The following is a 23,477-nucleotide window of genomic DNA, read 5'->3' on the forward strand; positions in this document are numbered from 1 at the left end:
CATCCCTAAACCGTGAGGATGCACGTCCTACCGTCGGACGTAGTATTCCGTGTCGCGTGTATGTGGACGGAAATCGATGTATACCGTGTAACGTGATGCGTAAGTGCAACCTTATCTAAGTGGCGGTTTCATTCTTTGAATGAGCAGACGTCGTCCAGAAAAATGAAAACAATTGTTCGTATTTCTGATCAGGTGCATCTCTAGGGAGTTGGCAGAGTGTATCGTGACACCAGATGGTGAAGATACTTTTTAATGGAATGGAATCTGCTAGTTGACATACGTAAACGCGTAATCCACGTGACAAGTTAAAGCAATTGAACTTTTTCTTCGAGGAAAATGGTATCTCTTTCTGTTCTTCATTTGTGATAAATACTTTTTCTTATGGCTTCTCTGAACAAGTAGTTTTCTCAGGTTAGGACAAAGCTATTTGAGCGAACTAAGGTTTAATATCTCAAAATTCAACTGTGAACTTTGTGAATAATCAAGTTGGTTATTATGAGACACTAGTAGTATTTTATATAATAACGAAAAAACAAGAAAATATTATATCCTCTATTAGAAAGGAGGAAATGACCGGAATAATCTTGCCGTATCCTACCCTTGTTCGATCGTGATTGGTAATTTTTAACAATTCTCGAAAGGTGAAACCCTCACTTAAACGTAAATTGTAAACCTAGTACCGTCGTCCCAGGAGAGACAGCCAACGGGAGAACAGACAGAAGTATGATCTTTCTCCGTTGTAAAACTATAGTTTCCTCTGCGAGCCTGTGAGACCGGATAGAGTTCGAGTTGAAGTTTCGCGTGTTACTTCCCAATTCTCATCTCTAGCTGCACACAGGGAAACTTCTTCCCCTGCCTATTTTCTTCTATTCAGGCCTCTGTTGGATGACTCTTGTTCGAGCGGTTCCAGAGAGGACGCGACTTACACGGAAGGAAGGAGGCATTTTACCCTCTATTCCCCTCTCCTTTTCTCTTCGTCTTCCCATCTATCGTTCACTCGGCCGTCCTCTTTTCTACTCTCTGCTATCGTCCCTCCTCCGTTAATTCATGTGTGCACACACTGTGGCGCATGCACCGCTGGCGAACCACCCCCTCGAGCACGCGGAAGTTAAACGAAGAGGTAATCCCGAGCAAATATCTTGGAATCAGCGATAGTTGAACTAAGTTACGGGTGAACAACTCTTTCCCGTTTCCGCAGTCAGGTTATCGCACATAATATATCGTTCTCCGTGAGAATATCGTATCAAGCTGGGTCGGTGCCATCGCGAACTGGGGCGAGGTGTTAAGACAAATATAGCATGCATCTTCCTTTTCGTTTAATTTTAGACTTGATTTACTGACTAACTGATATGTCTGAAATATTTGATTGAACTTGAGCAACAGAAGACGCGACCTCTTAAATCGGAAGAGTTGTTTTCGGATCTCTCGTTTATTTTTGATACAATTTTCGGCGTTTCTATATAGATACGCTTATCGTAGATCTATAATATATATGATGAGTTGAAAACTCTAGTATCTACTCTTTAGTTCCACAATTATTTAAATTATAATTTTATTCTCTAGCAGTGGTTTATACTAATACTGTGATTCTCAACTAGTTATATAAATCCTTGTTTGCATATCGAACGATAACTTTTTAAGCCAATGCTACCTATAAAAAAATCTTGGGTTATTTTATCCTATTGGTTCCCCTTTTCTTTTTCTCCGCTTTCATTTCAAGCTTGATGTAGGAATTCTTTTGAAATAGACATCGATGAGGTTTGTATGAATCGACGACGGAATATTACGAAGATTCCTCTCTTATAAATCCGCTCGTGGCGACGAGAGCATCGAAGGGAAATGTGGGTCACCGATTGGATTCCATTCCATGCGTGAAAGCGCGCCAAAGAAATTGAGAAGCCGAGTCGCATATTGCAGTAACCTTGCCCCGTTCGATTTGTATTCGGTATCGACGAGTTTCATGCACATAAACGTAAATGTGTACATGTAAGTACAGATGTACGAGACACCTCGTGATACGATATGCGTAGTGGTACGCTGAATATCCGCGTCATTACAGAGTTCTTCGAGGTACAATTACAAAAGCGTTTCGAGCTGACAGGTAGGTCGCGATAGGAATCCAGAGACCGTATTCCCGAGGGGAGCTATTAATCAGGGCAATGAATTGGTGAAAATTATGTAACCTAGCGATTATGTAAATTTTAATTAATAAATAATAGCATGTTTTTCTACTGGTTTGTGTATGAGGGTTACTGCATCGTCCGCTTGTTCGTTGTTAATCGTTAATTAGCAGCATACACTTTTCACGAACGCGTGAGATATTTAGTATCCAGAACTAAGTTTCCAGGAAGGATGTTCGTATCTGTATGAATATAATTTAACAGGTCAGCTATTTCAACGGATGCATTTATTATTTACGCACGTATTATACTATCAGGAATAAGTCATTTGTCGACATTAGTATATGACAATTTGAAATGAAATGGTAATGAAAATATTCTCAATGTATCTATGATATTCTTATTAGTAGCGATATGAGCTTCTAAAATAATCGATGCCTTTAAAATAGGTTATTTCAGACGATAACTACGTAGGAAAGTAAGCACTTCTTTATATTGCATGAACACAATCTTGGTAAAGTTCGTTTAGATTAGTCGACTTAATCGAGTTCAAGCAGCTTGGCTTCGCGCAAGCCTGTGTTTATAAAAGACAAAATAATAGAGTTGATGTTGTTTGAATCAGAGTAACCTGACTAAAGGGAGATATCTAATGGGAAATTAGAGGAGATGTTACCTCGGAAATCAAATCATGTTACTTAGCAACTGTTGTTCCATCCAAATCGATAAAATTTTAATTTCATTTGAAGCTTAAACGAGTATTTCTAGTTTGAATGTAATCTAGTAAAATAGTTTAAAGTTTAAAGTTTCATACTTATTCAAACTTACAGATATATTTTAAATCAAGTAATTATAAATTAAATATTTTGAATTCCAACTCGACTGACCTGCAGACAACTCGACTAAAGTATTCGAGAATAAAAAGAGTCGCTAACAATTATTTATTTCCATCAGACGAAAGTATCCTTTAAAAAAATGCTTTCAAGAAAGTTACGAGGGCACCTCGCGTCCTCCCTGGAAGCGGCATGAATTTCCGAAAGCGAAGGTAACGTTTGGAATTACCGTGGACACGGAAAAAGCTCGCGCTCGTCTGTAATCTTCTTTGCCCGTGAATTACGCGCTTATCGGAGCGCTACCCCTTTCTCCGCGGAATCCTTGGATTAATATAAGTTGAGACCCTGCAATCCCGTAAGCTCGCGGTCGACAGCGTGCTATACGCGTGACACGAATTCCATCATTTGGCGTTTCCACACTGTGTTGCGTGTTCCCGGTTCGATTAGTCCTTTTTCACTAAAACGCAGCGCAGTAGTAACAGGTGTCCAATACTCGTGTATAATGTCCAAACAAGCTTTCCATCGTTTATCAGAGTAATCTGGAATGTAACATCGGTTTTCCACGATTCTAACTTCCTCACAGCAAGTCAGGTAGCGACAATGGAGGTGCAAAAGCGGCCGATTCACCAATACTGAGGGATCCCAGAATAATAAAGCAACCGTTATCAATTCTTCGAGTAGAGACATTGTAATAGAACGTGGCTGGAGAGCGTGGTAGTATACCAAGAGAATGGAAAGAACCGTCATTCGAGAACAAAAGAGTGAATCATCCGTGGAAACGTAATTGCCGCTTCGGTTAGAATTTCTCAGTTTTCGATTCGAATTTAGTCCGCTGATTCTTGGATCTCGGTTAACTCGTTAGACGTGGACATTAACCTTTACTATAGTCAAACGCCATTACGTGCCCGTTCACTGCTGAGTATTATTCGCCTTGTTCTCCTATAATGTGAAGATAGGCGAACAAAAAGTAATGGTACAAATTAGATTTTTCAGTAAAATCCTAAATAAATTTTGACAGTACGATCTTTTATTTAATGTATTTTGTGTAATGTATAACTTCTGATTGTAAAGTTCGACATATCATAGATATATCAATAATCGACTTTTGCTTACTTGAGCTTCAACTTCTAAAATTATATTTTACAAGAAAAATCCATAAATAATCCTCCTTTTTCGATATTTGTGGAATTTATCAATACTTTTCATCGTCATTACATACGCTAGTAACAAAAAACGACGCATTAAGAAAAACCACATTGACAACTTCATATAGAAAAATGATGATGGTACACTGTTTTAAGTTTACTTTAGAATTTATCACTTATATAAAGCGCTTTTCGAGAAGTGAACATTAATCGTGTGTACCAGTGCAACGAAATTATAGTTTAATATTAAAGAAATTAAAACGTATATCGCGAATGTCTTGCACATGATCATAGACGTTTCCATTCCATTCGAAACGGTGTAGCGAAATTAGAATCGGCGATAGTGGAAATTCAACGTAATAATAAAATGGACCATATACGATTCGAGATTCGGGTCAATTATCGCGTTATGTTTTCGAAACTTTTAAGGACTTAATTGTTACGTGTTTCGCTGGTTGGCGAAAAAAAGCAAAGTTGTGGCTTGTGGCAGTAGAGCCGTAGCGCCGAGTCCATGAACAGAAACGATTAGAGTTTCAATTGAAGTTCATCAAGTAAGTGAATCGTTGGTGGCGGCGCGGTGTCGCGCTCACTAGGGTCGGCTGTTAACCCTCCGGCAAGGACAGGCGAACTTCGATGTTGTTTTATGCAAAGTGTTCTAACCGGAAACTTTCATAATTCGACGGGTCGCGATATCGCGCGATTTTGGTCGTGTGCGGTTCGAGCAGACGGTCCAGCTAATTAACGGGCACTTCATTTCATCGTCTTCGCGAACATTCAACATCGTCGTACAAACGCTTCTCGTTGTCTCTCGTTCTCTGTCGGATTTTAAATTTCTCTACAAACTTCTTGTTTGTGTCGGAGCTGATTTGCCATGCGATGGAAATTCGCCGGAAGGCGATGACGCGCGAAGGTACTAAAAGCCGCGGAGATGGCTTTATCGTGGCTACGTTAATAACGTTACAAGTTGCGAAATACCTGCCACGATACATATGAATACACGTATCCACATGTATTATTTTGCATGATAGTGAACTATATACATCTTTGTTCATAAGTATTAGAACATGCACAGAAAGTGAGATTATCGTCAGAAATGATAAGAAAACTGTTTAAAAATTATAATTTGATTTGTAACTTATGTGTACAGTTAAATAGAAACTAAAAATCTAATTTTCATGTGTACATTACGTATTTTATATATACGTTTTATAACATCTCCGAGTTTTACATCTGTTTCATACAAATCTTTTCGATGAAACTTGGATTTCGAAATTGTGATAACTAAGAGGTGCGATTCTTAGTACAATACGTTCCCTCTTGTAACTTATATAAGTACTTACACTTACAAATTTCTGCATCGTTATTTTGCATGAATACAAATTTATGGGCGAAATCATTAATCGTTTCGTTTATAGATTAAGACGATTGTCACAGTTTACATAAAACCATAGATTGCCTTAATACCTCTGAAGAGTGATGCACATGTGAATTGAATTTAACGCGCGGTTATCGGCACGTCACGCGTGTTTTTCCAGCATTCTGGGCAACGTTTGTCTATTATAACGCGCGTTCTCGCAGATAAATCACCAACTATCGGCTGAGAGCGCTATCATAGCTGTCTCTGGTCACCGTCTAACTTGTCGCGCGTGTGCATACATAGAACAGGAAAGCTATGTTCGCGGCTTTTGTCGATCCTGTTGCAAATAGAAAATAATATCGCAAGCTGGGTGATAGTTGTACAAAAGCGCGCATACGTAACGGCGAAACGCACGGTTCACAAACACCGACAATGGGAATAACGCGGCGCGATCCATATGTTTCAGTTACGCGGATTCCACTTTCATCAGCGTGGCTCTATTTCCAGATACACGCGAGCCAGCTCCATCATCAGCTTTTTATAGTGTCGATTTATGCGCGAGGATTCGCGGCAGCTTTAAAAAGTTGATATCTACGCACGATCTCGTAAAGTTCACGGAAAATGATGGCGTATTTAGGTCACGTTGGCGCCACACAAGAAAAATCTCGTTCCGATGATTGGGAACGTTCATGTCGTATGCTGAGTGTATCGACTGGAAATATGGAATTAATAATTACGTACAGTCGTACTAGTTTTTGCTTTTTATTGAAACATAGACTCTTGGGGATGACCTAAACTGCTTTTGCTCTGGAAATATGCGAAACTTTTGATATATCGTATTCTTATCTTTTTCTTGTAAGAAATATTCCTCGAAAAGAGCTTATCAAGAGGAAGAAATGTAATAAAGGGAGGAATCCTTGATGACAGAGTTAGATTCATTTCGTATAACTTCCCAGAAATATCGCGTTATCTCGCTATAAATATTAGGGAAAGATATGTCGCGAACCGAGATTCGAACTTTAATCTTTTATTTCATCGGATAATTAACTTAACCGATTGAATTATTGTTTCGCGATAATGTCGCAACAAATCCTTATCTTTCCAACAACGCAAAATCTTGGTATACATACAAAAGTAAGGTAGCTGTTCTCAATATTTTATGTCCGCCGCAAACAAATCTACAGAGCTGCCTACTTTCCATTGAAAATCGACGTGGCTTTAAATCAATGCGAAGTCACCATTCTAGATCGACCGCATAAGAATTCAGGAAGCGCGGAGGCGTGCATGTTGAGATGACGGTATTCCGATTTGTCAGAGCGACGAAGAATTCAATCAGGGTTGAAAATAGCAGGGAGGTAGGTAAATCGGCGTCCGTATCGCTGCGTCTCCACGATAGAGGCAAAAACATATTCCATTCCTATTACGCGGCTTATTCCTCGGCCCAATCTACCGGTATTCCTCACGCTGCCAGACGACACGCGCGACTGAGCGAGGCGAGGCGAGGCAAGGCCACCATCGCCGTTTTCCCTTTTGCAGACGGAATATATAGCGCGGCGAATACACCCGTTTGCGCTGTAGAGTGGCAACCACTCTTCCGGTATTCGCCACTCGATCTTCAATTTCGTCCCTCTATACACGAAATCCCAGCATTCCCACGAAATCCGCGCTATTTCGCGCTATTCGACTTGCCTGATGCCATCCAGCCTCCAGGCCATCCCTTCTTCTACCATTTCGCGTATTTGCAGGAGGACTACTCGTTTCTCCGGCCGTGTTCACGACTGCCGACCGTCCTTCCCCACACACGTGTGTGTTCGAGGCTGTCTGCAAAACTTCTAGCAATGAGCACACAGGCCCGACCGTGCGTCATTGCTACCCTTTGCTCAACGAACGAACGTCGAATCCTACCCCCATCGATGCTCTGCTCGTCCCTTGGCTTCTTTCTTCTGGCCTTTCTTCGACCCCTCCTTCTACGCGTGCAACGATTTCGAATAGAACCCGAACAGTACCGTGCGCGCTGCATCGAGTTTCGACTACTTGCCCTGGCTTTGGCCATGCTCCATTTTTCTCGATTCTCCTCGTTGCTTGCCTTCCGGTCTTTCAGTATTTTCCCGCCTTGTTGCTCGTCCGCCAGCTTATTCGGCTAAATGGCAAATACTCCGCGTTGGTCTTTTGGTTCTGTTGATTGGATGGTTCGGCCGGCACGCATGAATGACTTGATACGGAACTTTTGGATCAATCGCAGTGCTCCGGCTACGTTGCTGCTGCTGTTCGATTCAAAGCCCATAAGGTATTCGTTCCCGAGTTCCCATCTTCTCTGTCTGTGTGCACGCGTAATCCTGACTCCCTGTTGTCGAGAGAGCTAGCTCGGTCCATACCCTGGAAACGAGCCTGTCAGTCGTCTCTTCGATCCTCTTGCTCGCCTATACGCGTATCTACGGATTCTGTATCCGTTTTCCGCTTTTTGGCAATTGTTTTACCCGGATGCTACAACCCGTGATCCTCGCGCACTCTCGGCTTCGAAATTTATTTATCCGTAACGTGGAAAACGTTCAAACAAGCGCGCAGGGTGAACGTTCGCTGCCACGGCAGGAATACCGAGGGAAATATGAAGAACAAACGAAAATCGTGCTCGGTGAAGATAGAAAAGGGGAAAGATCGGAAAGAATTTTCATAGATCGAATCGTGCGATGTTTTCAATCCAATCTTCGCGTCTGTTGCGCGCCGCGTTCGTGATTTCGTTGCACGTCAGAGATATAGCTGCGTTCAGTTCCCGCGTTGTGTTCCATCCTGTTGCCCAAACAGAACGTGCTTTTCTCGTTCGTGTCTCTCTTTTATTCAGTTTTATCTCTCGCGATTCTCCACCCTTTTCCCACCGAACGGACGATTAAATTAACCCGACTCTATGGGCGGAACTGAGTTTCTCGAAAGGAAATTGAACCGCGGCCAGGAGTGGGAAATTCACCGAGTTAACTAATGTCGCGACGAAAAGGTATGTTTATCGGTAAATGAATTTTCTGTGACACCATAGGCTGGATAAATACATCACTTTGCGTATCAAAGTTAACAGTAGCTCGTGAACTTTGCAAAGCCTCCGTATCCATTTTCTTCGATCGAACAACGGTGCCGTTAAAGTGTAGCGGGAAAAGCAAAAGCACAGTAAAAGGTAAAGAAAGAGAGGACTGATGGAATATAGTTTCATAGCGATGTAGTTTTAACGTTCGTTTACATTGCACGTTAGCGACGAGTATGGCACTGGTACAATAAACCACGATTGGCTACACGCGAGCGGAACCGTCCAATGGACATGTCCGCAATTTATTACCCTTTATATCACGAACGATGAAACAGCCTCCCCGAAGAGAAGCAGAGCGAAGGATTGATAGGCGTGGAAACAAACGAACGAGCGAAACCGAGGAATTGAACGGAAAGTGTGACGCAGGAGGGAGGAGTGGCGAAAAAACGAGGCGAAACGAAGGTTCAACCGTGGAAAGTTCGCTAGGGGCAATTGAATCGGTTTCACCCAATCAGCGACGCCGTTAATAGCAATCAACGGTCCTTCCCTTTCGGTCTTTGGCAAACGATCGGACTAATTACTGATCGGGATAAGGCGCGCGCTGTGGCAATATGTGCACGGATATCGGACGTGCCGAACTTGCTTCCTTTCCTTTCCGCCCTCCCTCGTTTTCTACATCCAATCATCTCCTTCTCTTCGTTTTTCCGCTCTCCTTTCTTCGTTGTCCTTTCCCATCTACATCCTTCCTCGAAATCAACCTGCACTGATCGGGGTGGCACGCATGCGTCAGCACTAGGTTACGAAGCAAAGAACAGAGAGGATGGAAAGGAATGGGGTAAACGTGGCACGATAGGGCTAAAGGGTGAGCAGGAAGGTTATAGAGTAGGGAGGAGGAAGATGGAGAAAGGGAAAAGAGGGTGGGTTTTCAGTGTACGATAACGACTGGCATCAGCAGCGTGCTTCTACTTCTACCTTCGTAGCCCTACGAGTTTAATGTACGTACCAGTGGAAAGGGTAAAATTGGAAGGGATGAAGAAGTAGAAGGGACGCAGAGAGAGCGAAGTGAGGAAGCAACGTGTACTATACGTCAAGACAATAAGTACCATTAAGATAACAGTGGGGGTCTTAGATAACCCCCGCGAGAACCTCGGGGGTCCGTAATGGAAGATTCCATTTTATTCCAGAGTTATTTTTACTATGTGCCTTAAAGAGACATCGCGTCTGTTTCGTTCTCGGTAATGATTCAATTTCTTCATTTAATTCGATCGATATTTTCCTTTCGAAGATACCGAAGAAAATTCTACCTCCAATGCTGCGACTGCTGCTTTCTTAAAAATTCTGTCACATAGAAATCGAAAAAGTGATTTGAAAATGATGAAACCTCTCCCTTCAAAGAATATTTTAAAAAGATTTCACGTGTATCTGTCAGATCAAACACTTCGTTTACCGAATTAGAACATAATTGCATAGATATGTCCCATAAAGGAATATGGTCTTTTTTCAGTTATAACGTCTGATTATAAAAATGTAGAGGCATGACGAACGGTCATGATGGACGACAGTCGTATAGATACCACAAGGGAGCACGAAATTTTATAGTTCCAGACATCCATTGTTCCGAAATTGTCTTGCAGCCTGCACTAATGACAATGATTAATATTGACCCACGTGTACGTTGAAGCGAGTAATACACTCTCCTGGTGAGACATAGTGGGTAAACTTTAGCGTCTGCCAAGCCCCACCTACGCCTTGCTCTTTAGGGATTCCTCGGTTCGTCGACAAGACAGCCAGCGTCAAAAGTTAGGATATCTCATGCTCGGCCTCGTCGTGTTCCGACAATCGACAAGACTAACTTGTGTATTCTTATTAAGCTCGTCCTCCTTGTTAAATACGAATTAAACGGATCAACTATGGAAGCCCCAGCGTCTTTTCAATCGTAACTTTAAAGCTGTTGTCTCAACAACATCGCTATACAGCAATTGCAACTTAAATTAACTTCTCTAACTCGTAAACCTGTCGATCGAATGAAAATTTTTCTATACTCCAGTTTAACCTTATTTGTATAAACGTATATACATATATAGACATATATAGACATGTATATACATGACTATTGTTAAATTTAATAATACTTACGTAGAATCATTCGTTAACGATATTCTTATCTTACGTAATTACGAAAACGACATACATATATTTACCCTTCGTATCGATACATGAAGCAATTACAAGGAAGAAACGTCAGCATAAGATCGCGAATAATTCACGATGACCAGTGTAAATAGCATGGTCGCAGACGAACACATGCGTATTCCGTGGGATATCCAGGATGCCGATGGAAAGCGGAAAGTCTTGTAAGTCATCGATTATACAAGAGCTGCACAAGCCTAGCGGCATGCAGACGCGAATATTCAACTGGCTATCCTTGTATAGAAGACCGTTACGTCGATTCAGAGGATAAAGTTTGCATCCGTTCACTTTAATTTCAGCTATCGATCAATCTATCCGGGTATCCAATGCTCATTGCCTTTGTCTCGCTGTTAGTCCGCCGCTGGCTAGTTATACTTGGCGAGCTGCATTTTTGGATACTTGCTCTTATTCGCCGGGTAAACAAAACTACTTGACATAATTCCTCGCTCCGGATATCAACGTCGAAAGTCGAGATTGCTGGTTTTAAGTCGTTTCGATTTCATCGATCGTCGTTCGTTTCCTTTAGCCAGAATAGCTTGGAACTTTTTAATCCATGGTAGAACAGCAGCGGCGGATCGATACCAAGACTGATCGTAATTGTTGGTTCTTTTCACGAAGGTACGAATTGGTAAAGAAATTCTCCGAGCAGAGCTATGAACTCGTAGATATTGATGAAAGAGAATTACTCTTATTGATCCCATCGATACTGCCTTAGTCCACGGTAAATTGAATCTATGTTTCAGCTATTTGCTGAAATAACAGAATGTCGATGTATCACGATCATAAGGTTAGTAGATCGCTTAATCGGCGAGATATCGAGTCTCAAACGTGCAGGTACTTACAGCTATCACGATCGGTTTCCTCGATGAGAGCGTAACATACAAACGCGACGTCTTGATCTATTTCGCGTGGATCTTAACGGAATATACCGAAACTTTCGGTCGAGTTTACTCGTTAATGACTGAGTATATAGTAGAAGCGTATTCAGGTATCCCAATGGCCACGTATTCATCCATGTTAGCTCGCCGACATCGAGCTGATGAGGAAAGGTATACACTGATGATGCGCCGTGCCATTCTGGGATCGAAGCGATGGAATCTTGTTAGTGCAACTGTCTCCTTTCCGGCGTTGACCCGACGGTATACAAGCGGGACCAATCAATGTTTCCTCATGAATTATGTTGGCTCAGTTTGCGAAACGGAGTTTCGTCGCCCTCGTTCTAACACTGGAAAATTGTCCCTTTGTTTCCCAAACTGTGGATAGGACGAAGATAAACAACGAGCACAGCTCGGTTCTTCTCTTTCCATCTACGTTAGTTTCACCGAGAGCTGGCAGGGCTAATCCTATGCATCGAGAATTCATCGGAATTTCGAGCGCGTGATCGCGTGTCGCGCGAGTATCGCTCGCGGCCTAATTACGACGCGAAATATTTATAATGGCGTCGATCGATCCCCGCCGGGTTTATAAAATTTTATCACACCGGGACCGGGCATCATTTAAAATTCAATTTGTTTTACCAACAACGCAGCGAATAGCATAGAAAATAATACAGGAACCCGAACGCTTCGTGGTTCGTGTGTCTTTGCCTCGCTTCTCGGTACACGCTTTAAACTCATTATTCACGGCCGCGGCCGGGCAACTTTAATCGCGAAAACTTTAATCACGCGATTCTAAAATTATCAGCCGGCGCTATGAAGGATATTTCGTAGCACTAGCGAAGGCTAGAAGCAAGAGAGAAAAAAGATAGAGGGAAACTATCGTCCCGTGTCCATGATCCGATGCGGGGGCGTGCCTTCGTTTCGTCACGATTCGTGCCATCACAATCATTTACACGTGTAAGAAACATCCCCTTAACTTCGAAGTTTGTTTCGCCAGAATATTTATTATTTTTTATTTCCATACGATTTATTCTCGTCGCTGCCGAATTCAAGGTAGAATGCGAAATTAGTAGAAAATAGATAAAAGAGAAACGAAATTTACGACGAAAAACGTTACATTAATCAATTTCGAGATCTCCGAAGCGAAACAAATTTATTACCAACGCAACTCTTCTAAATCCGTTTATTTATGTTCTGCGAAAAAATTGCATGGGAGGAAAGGAAGAGAGAAAAAAGCCGTGCATACCCGTAATAACTGCAGTCTATTCGAGGGCCGATGGAAAAATTTACAGGGAAATTCGATTATCCCCGCCAGCGAGAGATTCGAGCTGCAGGTGTCGGATATACGCGCAGCGTTCCAATGTGAATTCGAATCTAATCGATGTAGACGTGCTAGCTTGTAACTATGGCAGCGACACTTTCAATGGGACCGTGTTACAGATGACTGACTGCGCCAACGATATGCATATCGCGTTCCAGTCGAAACGGCCGTGAGATCTGCCCATCCAGAGAAGGGAAGAAGCCTGGGGCTCCTGCGAGATTTACGCACATTACGTAACGCCGCTTTGATGATCTCTATCGGTTGAAAAGTGAATCGATTCCCGGGGCAAATTGTTATATAAGTTGTTAGTTACCTTTAGAAGATTTAGTCTCAAAGTTCGAGACGTAGCCACTTAGGTTCCTAGAAAAATTGCGAGAAACCGATGTTCCAAGAGGGGAATTTGACAGGATGTCAATAGCTATTCACGAAATATAAATTATAAATATAATTAAATATAATATAATAGAAATTCTAAATAAGAATTTGTTTCGTCCCCGTACATATTACAGTGAGTTGTCCAGACATTTTGCATATTTTTGTATAATAGTGACGTTTCCGCATTTAAATTTCCAATAAATGCACATTCACCAGTGCTGATCATAATTCACGGAACTGTTCTCTATTTTTCTACTTGTAAATTTATCATTGTGTCGCCGGAATTTCGACATTTGAATAAGTAAAACCATCTGAAGTCAGAGTTACCGGCAATATACCGGAAGTCGGTGCATGACAAAGTTTGTTCGTGATAAAAAATTCGTGAGGTAACGCGACTGGTTGAAATGAACTCCGAACTGGGTCATTTGATCTAGGGTTACGGGCAGAGAAACCCGCTAAATAAGGAACTAACAGCAATTAACGCTGTTTTCCGAAATAGCCAGTGGCAATGTAATTCTGGTAGGCTTCCTTCAACCTTGCCACGGCTTCTCGGTAAATGCGAGCGATATTCGTCGGTTGAAAATTCGTGCAAATAACGAAAGAATCCGGTTTCTACTCGCGATCGGGATAATGGACCAGCTTTGGAACGACACGGCCGATAAAGGGTGGCAAAGAGAAGGAAAGGGTGGTTAAGGCGAGCGAGACGCTGCTAGGGACGAAAACGACGATCGTGATGGGAAATGGGCGCGAGAGAAATAAGGGTTGAGAAAGAAGAATGGGTTTGTAGCGGGAGAAGTAAGCGTCGGAAGTTTGAAGCCCTTAATTGCTTTTTAAAACTTTCAAGTTCGACTCGAACCTCTCCCTCGTTCTTCATCCTCGTCTCCCGCAACCTCGTCCCAGTCCCACCCTTTGCATTCCACTTTGGAATGTTCAATATTAGTTTTCCCTATCGGAGTTACAAACACGTTCGGCAACGGTGGTGGCGGAGGGGGTGAGAAAGGCTCGTTGAACGGAGTCGAGCCGCTAAGAGGGTGGCGATGCGCAAGAAAACTCGACAGCGGACGAGGAAAGGGAGAAAGACAGTTCTACTCGTCGATAATCAGCTTCCCCCCTCCCTTACCGTTACTGTCTCTCATCCAACCTTTGGTTTTTGCACTCGAAGCAATTAACGACGCCTGAAAAAGGAGCCGCGCTACGCTTCGTCCCTACTTTTCCATCGGTTCTGCCCGTCCTTCGGGCGTTGATCTCGCCTCTCTTCTTTCGCGAAACTCCGCGGCGAGACCGTAAAGTGGCCGGACGTTTCCAAAACTTTCCTACTCCCTTTCTCTCTCCATCCATCCTCTCTTGCGTTCTTTCGTTTTGCACGTGTGACGCAAGCTCTCAGGCGACGGTATACTTTTATTGTACCCGACGAAGTTTTGGCGCGGTGATGATCAAACTATTCTTATCCACGTGAACAACCGCTAGCCGTTGATCCGTGAAACGATTCGCCGTTATTGACGATATATCGATGAAAACCGGCGCTTTAGTTTCAAAACACCTCTAGTTTCTCTTTTTGGCCCGCGAAACGTAAGTCACTGAGCGAAACGATCCTTTTATCCTGGTTTTGGGAACGATATGCGTTTAATCTACATTTCGATCCATATTGTATGAGTGCTAGGATATTTTCTCCGTTCAAATGTCCATTCGAATATACGGGAAAGGAGCAATTTCATAAAGAGGCGCGTTCGCAGTTAGGGAAAACGAGGTTGTTCCTATCTTGTTCCCTCGATTTTCTCTGAGTTTCGAGTCGTTCTAAGGGCGGTCTACGACAACCGTCTTGGAAAATCTTCCTTCTCGCAATAGCGAGAGGTAGTAGTTCGTTCGAGCAAGCGACCAACATCTCTTTCAGTGCTAGGTTAGAATCGGAGCACGCCTTCTTGCATCCAAACGCTGTGGCGAATGGTTAATCGCGAAAGGTTTTAAATTCGAGAGGAGCGGTGCAAAGGAGGTGGAAAATGGAAAGGGAGGACCGAAGAAAGGGAAACAAACGAACTTACGCGGAACGGGACGAATCGCTTTGACAAAAGGCTCGTTCTCGCGATCCATTACGGTACTCGGACTTCTGATTAATCTCTTTCCTCTCGTATTGCCTCGACTTCCAGGCCCTTTGTGACTTTCAGCTCATTGTTACGAAGATATTGGAACTTCCCGCCTCTCCCGTAACACCGTTAAGCAATTAAATCGAAAGTTTCACGACGTGCCGTTAAAAAACACACTTAAACCGGATCTGTCTGTGGCCACGTCATTTTCAATTTTTGCTCGATCCTCAGACTCGGCACTCCTCTATTCGGTGGCGAATGTTAGGGGGCGAGCGTAGGACTAAATCTTTTATGATACGATTCTCTTCTCGAAGGGATCGAGCGACACCATTTGCTCGCATCGCCAAGCGACATCTTTAACTTCCCAAATGGGATCTCGTCTCCTGGTTTCAACGACTATTGGAAAGGATAATCGCGAGCTACGAGTTCTCATAAGATAGACGCACGGTCAGGGATATAAGGGTAAGGAGTAAGGGTCGCAAGAGGGAAAGAGAGGAAAGAGAAAGAGATTTCCGCGTTTCGAGAGCGAAGAACAACAAAGTTTCTTAATGAAGAATAACGTTCCCAGCGAAGGAAAGATATTTCCACTTAACCGGGGATTCTCGTAGTCTTTCCTCTCCTTTGCCTCCTGTCCACCGGAATTGCTCCCCATTTCTCCCCTAATCTTCCGTTGTTCCAGCCGAAACGTTCACCTCCAACTTGCTCTCCGCTGACTATTGACAGTGCCGTTCGAAAGAGTACTATACCCTTCGATCCAATCTCGCATCCAATGAAACGCTCCAGAACGAAATGAATTTCGACCATAACGGATTTTAACTTTTCCCGATAGTCAAGCGTCCCTCTATATTCTGTTCAATCTCTCCTCCCTCTATATTACCTGGAAAAATTTGAGATCTTGCGAACGGAATTCAGTGAACTTGAAAACCGGGAGAGGACGCGCGTAATTTCTTATGCGAGAAATTCAAAAGTTTTACGCATCGATTTTACTTCTGTTCACTGAAACTATCCACCCACCATTTTTGTTCCCTTCTATTTTCACAAAGAAAGGCCAGAAAGAGCGGAGGTTCCTGGAGAGAGTTGTCGATTCAATGCAGAGCACTTCTCCGTAGATCGTCTCTGAGCACGCGACACGTTTAATTTTCTTAATGATCAGGCAACCTTCGGCTGGGCGCACAAAGAAAGACAGAGATTCAGCGCGGAGAAGCGTATGACGTCGTCAAAGAGGCTTTCCGGGCTCGACCGATAGCGTCAGATAGCGTGATTCCGTCCGGGCTTCTCACGCGATGCCCATTTCCTCCTATCGACCTTCCATCTCTTCGCTCAAACGGAATCTTTCGATCTTCTCCGCTGGATGTAGGTCGTCTAGGTGGCTCTGCACCTAACCGTGGCTATCCAATTCAGGTAAACGGCGCCCAATTGTCTCGAGTTGGAATGAACGTAGGCGCGGAAACGTGTAAGCCCCGATGATTCCCGGGGCTGGATCACTGCCACTAGTCGAAGCGGCGATTATCGAAGAACGTGAATGGCCGACGCGTGAGCTGCCTACGAATCTAGCGTCACTCGATTCCGACGACTGCGTAATTCCGTTGTACGTCTCTGAATCACCGTTCGTGTTACCAGCTTTTTCCCCCTTTTTTCACTGACAGTGCACGTCTCGCTTTTATCGTTAAGGACTGTGCGATTTAATCTTATCCGTCGTTATGAAACGATAACGAGATCATTTGGGACGATCGTTCGTGCTGGAATGCCAATTGGGCTTCATGCGATAGACCCGTGAAATTTTGGAATCTAGGGTAGTTTAAGCAGTTTAAGCACCTGGGTCGTTTGAGACCAAGAGAATTTTGTGCAATTTTATGGAATGATTTTGTAAGGTAGACTATCGATGTATCATAAATAAATATACAGATGTGAATATACAAATATGGAATCCAATATGAGATTAATTAATCCGAAGTAATCAACTAGAATCCAATCTATTAGGTTGTCTGAAAAGGTTCTTTCGTTTTACTAGGAAATAATAGACGCACAACGTTTTTTGTTTTATATTGTTTTGTCGAATTACGTACGATCCGTTTTGTTTTGTTCAGTTAAACACCACGACTTGGTTTCACGTTTGTATGAAGGCGCATTGTTGTAGAAAACACGTTTGCGAAAGAAAGACACTTTTCGGACAACCTATTACGTTATAATAGGCGCTTCAGTCAATTATACTCAATGCGCGAAACTTTGGAACCCAGAATAGTACAAGTACTTATATAATTTATCGAAAATTATTCGTGGATGAAAATATTTATATAGATTATTTCATTACCAGTAACGTGATGAAACACTAATCAGCGGAGTGCAATGTGTCCCGAGAAACAGATTAACAGTGAAAGAAGAGTATCCAGGCAACAAATCTCACCGCTGTAATTAGTTTAGTAGCAGCTGATAAGGGAGTCCCTCGACCGAATGAAACATTAACGAGACTGCATCTGGCCAATGCTTCAATCAAGTGTGATTGTTCGAAATTGTTCGAGGGCCAGCACACGTTGGCTCATAACGCGGATCGATATACGTGTTTCGAGGTCGACTACCATCGGCTGTGGATAGGAATACCATTGCCGGTATCGTGAGCGGGACACGCGTAGCATAGGGACACCCTCGGCTCGCGTGTGACCCTTCTTTTACGAAGGGTGCACCCGATGCGGGTGCATGACACAGGCACAGATTATCAGTGCACACGGCGCAATGGAATTGATCCCCGAGGCATGCCCGTACGTAAAACTTTCGGAGATGAAAATGCTGCCGATTGATTGCTCGCTTGGTTCGCGTTCACGTGGGAAAATTTCGACCACGTCACGTGAATAAACCGGATACGCTCGTTGGCATATTTATTAAACGCGAACAGAAAAAAGGCTGGATTAAGTAATCCCGCAGTGAAGCGGTCCAGGTTTTTGTGATAAAACTGCGTGGACGATATTTAAAATAGTCGAAACTAGATAGTCTATCGATGTTTTGATAGTATCTTCCATTCAATGTACATTGTATTTCGTTCCACCGAGAGCAGTATCGATGATGATTCAGATTGATATTCGATAATTCGTAATCGTTATAGGCGTGAATATCTGCATGCCAGTTCTTTTGCATTCGAGTCGAATGATTCGACAGAGGATCCTCAAAAGGCTTTGACTGATCATCTCGTCGGCATGGATATATGTCCTTTGATGTAACATTTAAACCTTCAACCACGTTTAAACGACGAATCTGTCAAATAGCTTCAATCACGTGTTCTCTAGGAAGCTCTGAACAAAATGTAGCTCTTGCTCATTGCACATCGCAACTATGACACTGCGATGTTATTCATAGCGGTAATCAATTTATCGTGAATATATTTTGGGACATATCCATGAGTTTTCGGAATTAAGAAAGTTACCTTTCCATTCCGGATAAAATTTTCCTTATATGTAATTAACTTATATATTTGTGTTTCGCTATCGTATTCTGAAATATCTGAGTGAACTACGAATTCCTCTATTAATTTTTCAGAAGCGCTGATACGAGTTATATTTTTTGCACATAAGATTCTTTAATTATCTATATATACTGTATAGTATAATATATTTTATCAAGGAGTACCGTAAGCGCGACAAAAGGATCAAACTGTAACTTGACGGTGAGTGCCTCAAACTTGCGCTACTCGTGATCAAGACACGCCGCGAGTGCACGCGCAGATTTCATACACAATTTAATCGAAAAGGGCAAAACGAATGCGGCTGGCTACTAATTTCGCTGGTGGCTCTACAACACCAAACATACACTATTCTGTGCTTGGAGTTGTGCCAGCAGCCAGGTAAATACAAGGTTTTCAGGAAGATAACGTTGCGTCGGTCCGACTCTCTAGAGAGAGGTGAATTTCAAACGAAATCGGTCGACCATCCTTATTTCGAAATCTGTTTGTGAAACTAACTAGCCGGATTATCGAAACATATTTATTGACAAACGCGATTAGCTTTGCAGCTCAATGGAAATGACAGCGCCGTACAATGGACGATTCGACTTTTCTACCGATCGATTCTCTTGCATGCAACGGAAGAGCATTTGAAGGGAGCGAGCAATCGAATAGTCGATGGATTAATTAATTTCACTCCGATAACTTGGTAATTTGGTTATTCGTTGATGGGGGAAGGCGTGTTGATTTCGAGGGATCGCGAAGAAAAGGTGGCGAGTATCGACGATGGGCTATGCGTGCCTATCTAATTCCGCCGATATAATCGAATCGCGATAAATTCCACGCGAGCGATTCGAAGGGAAATATCGTTTGCGGCAGGCGTGGTCGTGAGTTGTGAATCGTGATCCCTTCCCGAAACTTGATCTATTCGATTTCGTGCTACTCGCAACTCTATTACCGACATTCACTAATCAACTTACGTCGGTTTTATTTTAGTCGGACGAAAAATAATGGGTAAAACTGGTAAACGATGGCGAAGAGCGGTAAGGGGCGGAGGGAATGCGGACGCAGACGGGGGGGGGGGGAGGAAGCTTAGCCTAAAAGCAACGGGGATAGTCTTCTATAATAGGACATAGGTTAACGCGACGTACATGGGAACGCTTTTTCCTCTTTCAAGCGATGTTGTCGAAACTGCAATATGCGATTCGCCTGACAGCAGGGGAATATTGTGAAATAAAAAGGGTTAAATTAAAAATTCTCGGTCGAGTGCTCCGTCCTTCGCCCGAAGAGAGACTCTGAGAATATGCCTGTGGAATTTGAACGTGAAAGCACGAAGAGAGTTTCCACCCTCACCCCGATCCAACCACCTCTCTTACCCTGCTTTATCCTTCTCGTTCCTCTGGTAACTCGAAGTCTTCGACTTTTATAGCAAGCCAGGTATAAAAGACGGGCCTTTGTGCCTCCGTAAGCCGTCCTTATCGATATTTTTCGATAACAAAAATGAAGGACCGAGCCTTCGGCCGTGGCCCTTGCCGGCCAAACTCGACTCGACTCGATCCAACTTTCGATCCGAGACTCGATTCCACTCGAACTTCGGCAATCATTTTCCTTTGTGTTCTAGAACGACACGATGCAAGTGGTTTGGCAATATCATGTGGAGGAACCGGTGTCTGCTGCTGGAGTTTTGCCGGATCACGACGCCATCCGAGGATCGAGGCCGCTTTATCTGGTGCAAAGGGACGCGCAACCAAAGCCAACCTCGCGCAACCAAGAAGTCGAGCCGCAGCTTCAAACGTGGGACATATTGAACCAGCAGGTTGGTATCGAATCATTTATCCACGTCCCCTGGTGGCATCCAGACGATCGATTACCGACACTATGAATGTATTTTATCCTTATGTAATGTAGAACGTGTGGTACCGCGAACCATGAACGACCGCTGTTCGACGGGCCGATGATGTGCGAAACCGACGCGCGGAATCACGTGGGCGGAAAATTATGGTGTAATACGAGCCATTGCGTGGCGGATATACCATAATATGATTATACCGCGTGGAGGAAGGATACGGTGCGATGCAACGCGTCTTACGTATGCATAATGATAGAGAGACCGACGTAGGTGGTAATAATGTAATGGATAGGTGTTCGCCGGATTTTGGTTGTTAACAGTGAGATTAAAGGTGTAGGGTAAACATGAAAACGAATGCTTCGCGCAGTGTGTATCGATAAAAGTTTCGCGTGACGTGTATGTTATACGCGTGAACTCGTTCAAGATGGTTTTACGAAGATATATTCGAACGATCGTCTCTCTATCTCTCTCTCTCTCTCTCTTTCTCTATGTTGTTTATCCAATTATTCAAGGAACAGTTGGCTCGATTCGGCATCCGACGTGTTCGCGCGTAACACGTAACAAGAGAGAACGAGCTTAATATTCATCGGTACGGTGAAGAGTTTCCCGGAAAAGGCGATTAAAGAGTTTTAATTACGGGCTAGAACGTAGTGTCAACGATATCATATTAAACTCGATCTCCGTGGAAGCTACTTTTCCGGAAGCTTCCGTGGCTGAGTTTACTTTCCGAGGGAGAAGTGTGTCGGACGAAATGAATCGCGGCTCTGTTCCAATTCGTCGCCAGACTCTCCCTCTGACACGGTTCCATCGAACTTCGATAATGTCTTTGAAGTTATTAGACACATTCATTGTGACCGCGGTTATTAAAATTTGATTGTAATTGAACGGGGAATGCGGTGAAAACTTTTCAAGGAAATTGCACGGGAGATGGCTGCTCGTCTAATACCTCGGTAACGAGCGTTCGTGTGAATCTTCACGCTAGACGATGGCAATATTAATAAAGACCAAAGTTCATCATTCAATTTCAAGTATCCCATATCTTTGGCTAAAACTTTTTTTCAAATTTCACGTCTAGGTTAATCGTGGAAATTCGTGCATTAAAAAATTCTTAAGTTTCATGAACTCTAAAATTCCTATATGCCAAAGCGGATAAACTTCTAGCAGAATTTTAAGGAATGGTCACTAATTTGGTCCGCGATCTGTTCGTATCCAAGGGGTCATTATTCATTCGTTGCTTGAAGGCGGTCGGTCTCTTTTGTTTCGTTGTTCGAGTCGTGGTATTCTCGCGGTCAATTCAGTCACGCTTCTGTTTCGCGAACGCGTGGACTCATGTTGGCGTGTGCGGATGTTGTTATTCGAAAAGGTGAGTGAGCCAGCGAACCAGCGAGTAAAATAGAGAGAGAAAGAGAGAGAGAGAGTGAGAGAAAGAAAGGGGGAAAGAGAAAGCGAAGCGTGGGTGGCTCGGGTTGCGCGTGAGATGAATGTTCGAACGCGTTTAACGTTCAGCCTGGTACGAGTGGATTTTTATCGGATGCAAGCCGCGGAGCATTGTGCGCCGAATTTATGATGGCATAAATCTTAACCGGGTCACATCCGGCAAAAACTATTCGTTCATTAGCGTCGCCGGGTCATAGATTACGGGTCGACGCTATCACTGGGATCGGACAATGCTAATTCCACGGGCTGCCGAGCTTTTGCTTATAGTTTATACCGACAGAGAGAAGGAAGGGATGGTTTAGTACGGATTTACGTGGCGCCTATTCTGCGTCGTCGACGAGCAGAGATCGATCATTCGCGTGAATAATGAAGATGAAAAATACTCTAGTACTCTATTATCGATGCCAGAATTCGAGAGCACTCTTGGCGGCAGTCTAAGAGGAACTATGACGAGTTTCAACGCGAATGAAGTCGTAAACATGACGTGATTGGCGGATGGACGATGTGCAAATATAACGAAGGAGAGATGTCGAAGTTATCAGTCAGCTTACGCTTCAGTGTCTTTTCGCGTTGGCAGCTCGATCGGTGAAAAATCGGGAATTTCAGAGAACGTCCTCTCTATTCTCTCTTTTTGTCTCTCCTTCTTTCGTTCCGTTTTCGTCGTATCTTGTGAAATTTCCACCGTTGAGGTTCCTCGCGAAATGCATCGTATCTGATTTTACCGATAAATGGCACTTTCGATATTTTTGCGCGATTCAATCGAACGACGTGTGTCAACGAATCTGGTAATGGAAACGAACGGAAACGGCTTGCATTATCAGGAAAAGCCGGGAACGAAATAATAAATTGGAATTACGAGGGAGGGGTAGGTGGCTGGTTGAAACCGAACGACTCTAATTTCATCAGCTCTGTTTACAATTTGTATCCAACAGGATCGCGAAACTGGGGTGTTTCGGTGCTCATCAGCTGAAACAAATTACCGCGTCTCCCAGCTGGAAAGGAATTACTCGTTCGCCCAGCAAATCGAACGATTCCCTTTCTCCTTTCTGTTTTTACTTCGATATCTCTGTGATATGAAATTGTTTGTAGTACTGATTTGATTGCTTTTACTTTAATTATAACAGAGGGGTGCAATGAGCACAGTTCGAATTATACAATTACGTATATCTCGCTAAAAGATACAATGAAAGATCGTGATAATAGTAAGACCGGGTATAGTATAGTCTCACACGGATATACGTTTATCGCGATGCACATATGATACATACTGAATATATACCATATGTACACTAATGGAAGCGATACACGACAATTCTCGGACGACGCAGTATCGCGATACTCATTTCGTGTTCTTGTCAACAATATGAAGGCGATAGATGAGACATTAAACCAAATGGCGACATTCACACGATACGCAGCTCATGACACGTGTACACGATACGCGTATCTTG

The 23,477-nt window shown here is 43.3% G+C and overlaps 2 protein-coding genes across 2 annotated transcripts in view; both read left to right on the plus strand.

The window, feature by feature from the left end:
• olf413 (DBH like monooxygenase olf413) overlaps positions 1–23,477 on the plus strand; it is a 176,068-nt gene that overhangs the window by 138,770 nt on the left and 13,821 nt on the right. The window contains exon 4 of the mRNA XM_069123677.1: positions 20,362–20,556. Coding sequence (XP_068979778.1) covers positions 20,362–20,556 — 195 coding nt within the window. The remainder of the gene's footprint in view (positions 1–20,361; positions 20,557–23,477) is intronic.
• Positions 1–23,477, plus strand: part of Timp (Tissue inhibitor of metalloproteases) — a 339,739-nt gene that overhangs the window by 99,824 nt on the left and 216,438 nt on the right. The window lies entirely within an intron of this gene.

The sequence above is a fragment of the Bombus flavifrons genome, chromosome 11, assembly GCF_040668555.2.
Source record: "Bombus flavifrons isolate JBK064 chromosome 11, iyBomFlav1_principal, whole genome shotgun sequence".
Classification (NCBI taxonomy): domain Eukaryota; kingdom Metazoa; phylum Arthropoda; class Insecta; order Hymenoptera; family Apidae; genus Bombus; species Bombus flavifrons.